Here is an 8,542-nt window from a genome sequence, read left to right as displayed (position 1 = left end):
CGCATATGTATTTCCTTCTCTTCATTCAACTGTGAGTTCCTTAAATTTAAAATGTTGCTAAAATTTTTAACTATACCTAACGAACGTTTAAAATAGTTGTAACCCAGTTTTGAAACCGTTAATAGTCCTTCCACGAACACAAGTTGCTGCCATTATTTATTTCAACCCTTTGCTTCACATAAGTAATGTCTTTGCGGGAAGTCACCCTCGACTGACTTTCGACCGCTTTTAACCTTACTCAAAAACTCCAATTACGACCTAATTAACAGCGCCTAATTACATCCTGCCACGCCCACTCCGCGCCCCAAGGAACGCCACCTATAACCTTAAACGCATTTCTCTTGTGCAGTTCACCAGAGTCATTGGAAAATTAAATGTAACGCGGATTCTTCGTTCCTTTATTTTTTATTTTCGCCAATTTGGCAAAGTCGAATGGAGGAAGCGGAACTACTCGAGGCTGGAAACAATTTATTGGAAATGCAATTGAAAATGCAGCAAGCGTGTCGAGGTCGATTCAGAAAAATGCCAGCCATCGAAACGTTTTGAACTTGCGGCAATAAATTCTTCGCTTTTTGGCAAGCTATAAAATATCCAAAAACGAATAAAAATCCTAATGAAGAGCCAGGGCGCAGACAGTCCAGAGCCTACAAATTGTATTATAAAGTTATACGCTCCTATTTTTTGGGGCCCAGCACTCAAGGACTATTTTCGTTTTGTGGCTTCATATTCATTGGTAAATTACTCACGTATTTTTTGCGGGGAGAAGTCTCAGACCAAATGGGTGTGGGCATAGTTGAGCCAAAGAGCCGGAAAAGTCGACTACTTTTGATCTTTAACTTCATTTGATACGCCCAAAAGTCCAGGGAGAACATTAAACTATCCCACAACTAAACGGACTAATTCCTGTTTTCAACTTATTTACTCTTTTACATGTCCATCTCGGGCGGACAAACAAGTTGTTCTAGCCAAACCACCGGACTATCCATGACTGACTGGCTAACAAGTCGTTTAACGCCCACTCAGCTCCTGGTTCCTGGTCCCTCCGATCCCGATCCCGAACCCGATCCCAATCCCAATCCCGAGCCCCTAAACATATGCCACAAATAATTTGTTATTCAATACGAAACACGAAAAAGTACACAAAGCGGCAAACGAGCTTCAACAATTCAACACACACTGGACATTTAGTAAATTGGCTAACAACTTTTTGTTCGGCTTCGCTGTTGCCACTGTTGTCGTTGTTATTGTTGTTACGTGATTGTCCGGTGAGAGTGTATGAGTGTGTATCTGTGTGGGCACGGAACCCAGCATGTTGTACTGTGTTGTGTGCCATATGCTTGACCACAAGCAAACCAAACCAGACGAATGCCGACTGGGCGAGGCGAAGGGGGGCACAACATCAAGCCGTCCAAAAAGGAAAAAGATTTCATGGGACAGATGACACGGCGGACTTTCGGGACAGGATGACTATCCGAATTGAGGCGGGGGATTAGGGTGCCGAAAGGGTTTGTCGCGGCCAATTAATCGTTACGACTTTCAGGTCCATTTCAGATTTTACGCCCAGAACTGTAAATGGGCACTTACAGCACAAAATCTCTGGGGTTGGGTAAAGCTTCGTTATATTTAATGTGCCCAGAGCTTAGTAAATTAGTAAGTAACAATATGGACTTAGCTTAAGCTTAAGTAACAATTAAATATTATAATGCCTGGCCCACTTTTAGTAAAAATAAGGTATCTGAGTATCTATATATGACCAAAAAAAGATATATAAACATATATATGACCATTCATTAAAAAGTTATATCCAAACAATAACTTAAAATAAGCAAAGTCAATTGAGTGCGAGAGGAATGGAGGTTTCAAGTTATGGCGACTTAGCGTGGCGTGTTGGTGTGTTCGTGAAATCAACGATAGGTGGCGCTTTACTTATTTAATAACGGGTATTTGATAGTCGAGGCCGTCGACTATAGCGCTTTCTCTTGTTTTAAGTTTAACGGTCAGATATGCAATTTAAAATTGAAATTAGCTAACCCAATACAGTTTAAAAATGCCATTGAAAACAAAAGAACCTTATGCTCAAAGTTTCAATGTTGAGGTAGATTTTAAAATGTTTTACTGCTTCTAAACTTAGTGTTAATCAACGGACCCTTACCCAGACAATACGAACACCATTTTTTACTAGCAGGTACTTAGGGTTATTTTATGTACGTCTGCAGCCCTCACCACCCTCACCTAGATTGTTTTCCTTAGTTTCACCCCTCAACTTCCTTTGTTGTTTACGCTATGGCCACTTGAGCTGCTTTTATTTTATTGAAGATTTGTATCAAAATGTCAACAGGAGCACAAGTCAACAACAACTAGAGGCACAGAACTGGGGGAAAAAATGCAGAAGTTGCTCTTTTGATGTGGGTTGTGTGTCTCAAGTTCCATTCTCACTCCATCTGCCACTGCGATGTTTTTGTGTTTTCGTAGCATTTGAGCAAATAAAATGTTTGCTTAAAAAATTGCAGACATGCATTGCCAGTTGCCTTGTCTCGTGTTTTCCTTTTAGGTTTTCTTTTTTTAGTTGTTCGCAGCTTAAGTTGAAAATGTTGAAATGCTCATTTCTATCAAGTTGGCCATTCCCCGTTTTCCGGAAATTTTTGGGTAGTCAAGAATTTACTGCAGTCACGACTTCAGCCTGACACAAATACATTTAAAAATGTGCTAACATATGTATGCTGCCCGCCAGAAGCTCACATATTTCTTCTTCATCCGATGCGTTGACAGAACCCCCTAAAACCCCCACAGAACACCCAAAACACGCATCCTATCCCCAATCGTGAAGCAGTGAGCAACTAACGACAGTTGGCATTTAAGTTCGGATAATGCGAACGGGGGGCGGATTTTGTGGGACCTTGCCCAGCTTATCAGAGAGTGTGTGAAGATAATCTGCTAAGCTATATACAACTCTGATTTTAGCTTAAAGTGACTTAGGGGTAAAAATAAGTTCAGTGATAGGGTGGTTAGAAAAATACATTTAAGAATTCTTAGTTATATAAGTCTATCTAAGGGGTCATTACAGGTATCACTGATTTTTTAGAGTTATTTATATCTTAAAATAGTTATTTTGGTTTTTCAGAATTCTTCTAAGTGCTTTGTCTAAGGTAACGTCTAAAAAGCGAGAGCATTCAGGTGCAACTTATAACTTTTTGCAACGAAATGATAGAATTCTTTAGTCAAATAACACTCAGCCAACCGAACCTGACATCCTACTGATCCGATCCCCAGACAAGTAGAATGTGAAATATTTAATATACTTTCCCCTGGTTCTCCTATTCCAAGCCCATTCAGCTTTATCCCCATCAACATCGAATCAACACAAGAACAAATTCAATTACTCAACACTGGAGCAACATGGGTGGGGCTGCGAATTGGTCCGGAGGGGGATGGAGTGTGGCGTGTGAGTGACATTAATGCGATTCCAGCAACAGTCAATCATATTAGTATTTCCAAAGCAATTGCCAAAAATAATGTTCGACTCTTGTTTTTCTGGCACTTTATTTTTATTCGCCCGCTCTTTGATGAGCAACTCAATGCCGAATTTGCAATTTAATCGATTGCATCTAAAAATCTACAAATAAATTGGTGTAAATATTTGTGTTAGCTGTGAAGTTCCGGGTATATATTTTCGTCACAAATTCGAGAGATTTTGATAGACAGTTTTAATAAAAAGTAAAGACAGACTAAAAATTATAATAGTCTATAATTTATAGATGTCATTACCAAAAATTAACAAGTTTTTGTTATTATTTATTTTTAAAGGAGAATATAGGAAAAAGAATTAATTCTATTGGACATTTGGGAAATGCTCTTCAAGAATAAACTGACAAAATGTATAAGGCTGTCCGAGATAATTTCAAGTTTCCACATTTTTGGGAGCAGCGTTTTCGGAACTGCAGCTCGCTGTCAATTACCTAACGAATAAATAAAACCCTTGACACACTCATTAACACCCTATTCCCTATTCCCCGGACCCATTCGCCTGCGATGCCGCAGAGCTGAAAGAAATACAAACAGAATCGCTTTCAACATATTTCGAAACGAAATCGAATGTCGAACGTTTGTCGGACAGATTAAAAATACAATTTACGGCAAATCAATTGCGGCTAACATGGCAACAACGACGGCGGCGAGGCAAGGAAAAAAGGCGAAAATTAAAATGGCCACCGCAAGGAAAACAGTTGGAGCAAAAAATGAAAAGCAAACAATGGGTGGACCGAATTCCGGAAAATCGGAAAATGAAAGGCATCCCACCCAGGAAAAAAACAAGAAAGAAAAAGGACGACAACAATAAGGCGGGCGATAGCAACAGCTGTTGGCATAAATTTGTATAAATAATAAACAATTCACGGGGACATCTCCTGGACGATCTCCGGTTCCGGTGGCTTTTGATTCTCGTCTTCCGGTTCTTCCCCGTCCACTTGATTTTCCTGCTGGCCAGGAGAATCATCCAGCACCTCCATCTGCGAGGCCTTGGAACGCAGCACTTGCATCTCAAAGGCACGAACTGATAGCAAACGCTCCTCGCGAGTCAGTTGCGAAAAGTAGATGAAGCCCATCACGTAGGTGCGCACATCCTGAATGTAATCGAACAGGGGTCCGGTTCCCTGGGGAATGGGCAGTCTGGAAAGGACCTTAGCCACCGAAACCTTCATCTGGGCAGGACACACCACCTCAATCACAATGCCCAGCGATGCAATGGCACCCAAAATATTGGTAAAAGTCATCAGCCCGTAAAGGCACCACATCCTTCCGTGGCACAAAATCATCACTGTCCTATGGGTAATCCTTTCGAATCCACACCACCCAATCAGTAGAATTATTTCGGTGAAGAAGATCGTTAATATAAGATCGCCGCAAGCCAAAATCCTTGGTGAATATTTCTTCAATTTCCTGGGAATCATATCAGAGTCCCAAAACAGCAGGAGAATGGCCATCAGAAATATACAGCTTCCAATTGGGGGAGCCGGCGAGCACTGATCCTTCGGCTGGGCCACAAAAAAGGATATGCCCAGCACTTGAAGCAGGCCAGTAGCCACAATCGTTGTCAAGCTCACCATCTTGGTTCTAAGGAAAAAAGAGTTTATTTAGTTGCTGGGAAATTTTCGTTTATGCTTATCGACTTCTAAATCTTTTGAACAGCTTACTTGGAATTTCTCCAACTGATAAACATATCAATTGGGTGTCAGTCTGCCCAACTGCTAAGTCAAATGAAAGCCAACTAAAGCCAGCTGCTGGCCGTTCTGTTTTTTTCCCATCCCCTCTTCAGGATTTTCACTAAAACATTTTTACTTTTTCTGTAGATGCTGGCATATTCGAGCTTCCTTGGCCTTTAAACACGTCATAAGCTTTTGGGCTGCCATCCCGGCTCAGCTTGGCCTTAACATTTATTGCATACTTTTGAGGGCCATGCCTTATAAACCACATTCTGAAGTGGCGTAGGTGCAAGATACCCTTCCAGAACTGGCTTTCTTCTGTTCAGCAGGCTTTCTGTGGCAGCTAAAGAGTTATAAATATAGAAAGCTATACATAATACAATTTGTAATAAGAAATGCAGAATATTAAGACATTTTCGCAGGAAAGCATATACATTTGAAATGGATGACATTTTTTTAAAATTAATACATAAACTGAAAAATAAATTTAAAAACCAATATGAATTGTTTTTAATATTGAAAACAATATCCATTAAGTTCAAATTTATAAAATTGAGTGCTAATACTTTTTAAGTGTGCGGTACACAAAAATATGTATGTGAAATACTTTAAATACGGGGCTTAGTTTTTAAGCTCCTGAGCTTACATATTGAATACTTTCCTTCCACTTGTTAATAAATATTGGTATAATATAAAGCACAGAGTATTTGAAAAGGAGTAGGTAAATAATAAAAAAAATCGCATTTCACTTCTGCTTGTATTTGCTCGTTGGCCTCTTAGGAATTTTTATTGGGCACTTTTCTGACATCTTTCTGGTTTCGGTTTGTGTGATTTTAACTGGCCCCATAAATAATTTGTAGCAAAAAAAGCACAAGTTTTAGTGCACACTTTGTGGCACGCCCACAAACAAACAGACACTTAATATGCTATCAAACAATTTCATGGGCAGAATAAGGTCTTCCTGGCTTTGACATTTAAGCGTGACAAATTTGTGCTAAAGTCGAACACTTTAAATTATAATAACCCCAGGCCTAACCAGAGGTTTGCCAGCGCCTTGAACAAACATCGGACAAAGTCAATGACAAAACTTTTCGGTGCAGCAATAAAAATCAACATTATTATGCTAATTGGCTTGAGTTCGGTGGAGCAGAAGCAGGAGGACAAGCCCTCTGGCTTTCCACGGATGGGTCAAGATTTTAATCTCTAAATTAGTTTACAAAATACGCAAGTATTTTCGCGGAATTTTTTAACCGAGTGCCTTAGGTCAGGTACAAACAATCAGGTTGGGGAAAAACGCCTAAAAGCATATTGCCCCTATTTGTTTTATAGAAAGAAGAGGGCAAAAGGTACACACAGTGGGTTCTTTTGTTAACTGCGTAAAGTTTTCACTTTTTGTTTTACCTTTATTCTTTTTTTTTCAGCCAAAAAATAATAAGTAAACATTATTTATTTTAAAGGAAGCCGGTAGAGCCGTTGCATATCCCCGGGCGTTTCAAAGTGGTAACAATACCGGAACGAAGGAAGTTGGCTTGTCATGGTCGCGGGCAGGACGTCAAAGTAATTAAACAAAAGTAATTAAGATTAGCGGACTTGGAGTAGCTCCGAGTCATCAGCCAGGCTCTCACCTCGCAACCCGGCGCCATTATGCTCATTATCATTATCATAGTGAGCAGGGCAGAGCAGGCCGGGCACAAAAAGGTAAGGTTAATGTTAAAACGCAACAATATGAAAAACTCCCTGACAACTTTGACGTCATTATAGCTGGCCATCTCTCACGGGCTCTTTATACATATATATTAACGTGGGGACGCCTTACCCTTTGGCCTCTTATTCGGTGAGCTTCCAAGGACTCTTCCTCAGGGGTATTTGGCAAAATTATTATTGTTATGAAAAGTTTAGCCGAACAAAGCTAATGATCTTTAAAGATTAGTTTCGAGCAGAAGCAGAACACTTGAAACTGGACTCGGGCAATCAAACAGGGGTCACGACCCTTCCAGGAACAATCATCATCAGGCACTAAACTTAATCGACAGCTGACTTGCCATATTTCTCCCTCGACCTCTGAACCCTCAGTCGGCTCGCTTCATTAACTCCCCCACACACTCGCCGCCCTCCCATATCAATCCAATCCTTCATTGGCTTAACTCCTGGCTATCATCAACTAAAAAGAAAATCCCTTCGACTCTGATTCTTTCGACTCGGACCGCTCGCAAAACTTTCGGCCAACAACTTTCGCAGATATTTGGCTGCTTAAATTATATTTCCCGCTGCCAAAGGTCGGGTTTAAGCGTTGATGGGCAACCCAGCCACGCACCGAACGAGATTTATTAGCATTCAAAGAGGCATTTTAGCCTGCCGCTTACCTCTTGTGTATGGGGTAATTTTTCACCAGACCAACTTTTGTTTTGATTAAATGAAGCTTAACGAGCGACCGCACAAGCAGCAAACAAGTGCACTGCGAAAAAAATGTACAGGGAGGTCAATCACATAAAAAGGATGCTAAGCGAAACTTAACATAAAGTTAAATTGGTCCACAAGAAAAATCCTGTTTTATAATGTGATGTTAACGAAAAATTTTTATAGAGTCCGTAATCACACAGTTCAGCAACAAACAAGGGAGAACGCTATAGTCGAGTACCTCGACTATCAGATACCCGTTACTCAGCTAAATGGAGATATGCAAGCAGAAAAGCGAGATTAAAATGCGCCACCTACCGGCGGTATACAGATTTAAGCGTTATGGGCGTTAGAGTGGGCGTGGCAAATCGATAGGTATTGACGAGACCAATACATTTCAGTTCAAATTTTTTATCTAGCATGAAAATTGTGGGCGTCACAGGGTTTTGCGGTTTGTGGGCGTTAAAGTGGGCGTGGCAAACTTTTTTCCGGGTCAATCGATAGGTATTGATGAGAACATTACATTTCAGTTAAAATTTTCTATCTAGCATCAAAACTGTAGGAGCCACAGTTTTGGGCGGTTTGTGGGCGTTAGAGTGGGCGTGGCAGTCTACTGAAACAAACTTGCGCTGCGTAGGAAGCTCAGGAATCTGCACGCCAAATCTCAATAGCCTAGCTCCCATAGTTTCCGAGATCTCAGCGTTCATCCGGACAGACGGACAGACGGACAGACGGACATGGCTAGATCGACTCGGCTAGTGATCCTGATCAAGAATATATATACTTTATGGGGTCGGAAACGCTTCCTTCTGCCTGTTACATACTTTCCGACGAATCTAGTATACCCTTTTACTCTACGAGTAACGGGTAAAGTACTTAAAAAATGGAGTAAGAGGACATTTTTTTGGCAGTTTCTTTTTGGCGAGCGATAAAAATTTAACCGGAGC

At 40.7% G+C, this 8,542-nt stretch overlaps 1 protein-coding gene across 1 annotated transcript; it reads right to left on the bottom strand.

Moving 5' to 3' along the window:
- Positions 1–4,333: 4,333 nt before the first annotated feature.
- On the bottom strand, positions 4,334–5,250 carry LOC108011988 (uncharacterized). Its single transcript, XM_017077258.4, has 2 exons — positions 5,190–5,250; positions 4,334–5,109 (listed from the first exon to the last, which is right to left on the bottom strand). Exons 1-2 carry the CDS (start codon positions 5,213–5,215, stop codon positions 4,389–4,391), a joined length of 747 nt encoding a protein of 248 aa, XP_016932747.3. The 5' UTR covers positions 5,216–5,250; the 3' UTR covers positions 4,334–4,388.
- Positions 5,251–8,542: the final 3,292 nt, after the last annotated feature.

The sequence above is a fragment of the Drosophila suzukii genome, chromosome 2L, assembly GCF_043229965.1.
Source record: "Drosophila suzukii chromosome 2L, CBGP_Dsuzu_IsoJpt1.0, whole genome shotgun sequence".
Lineage (NCBI taxonomy): Eukaryota > Metazoa > Arthropoda > Insecta > Diptera > Drosophilidae > Drosophila > Drosophila suzukii.
Note: the sequence above shows the minus strand (reverse complement) of the source record. Positions and strands in the feature narration are given on the sequence as shown.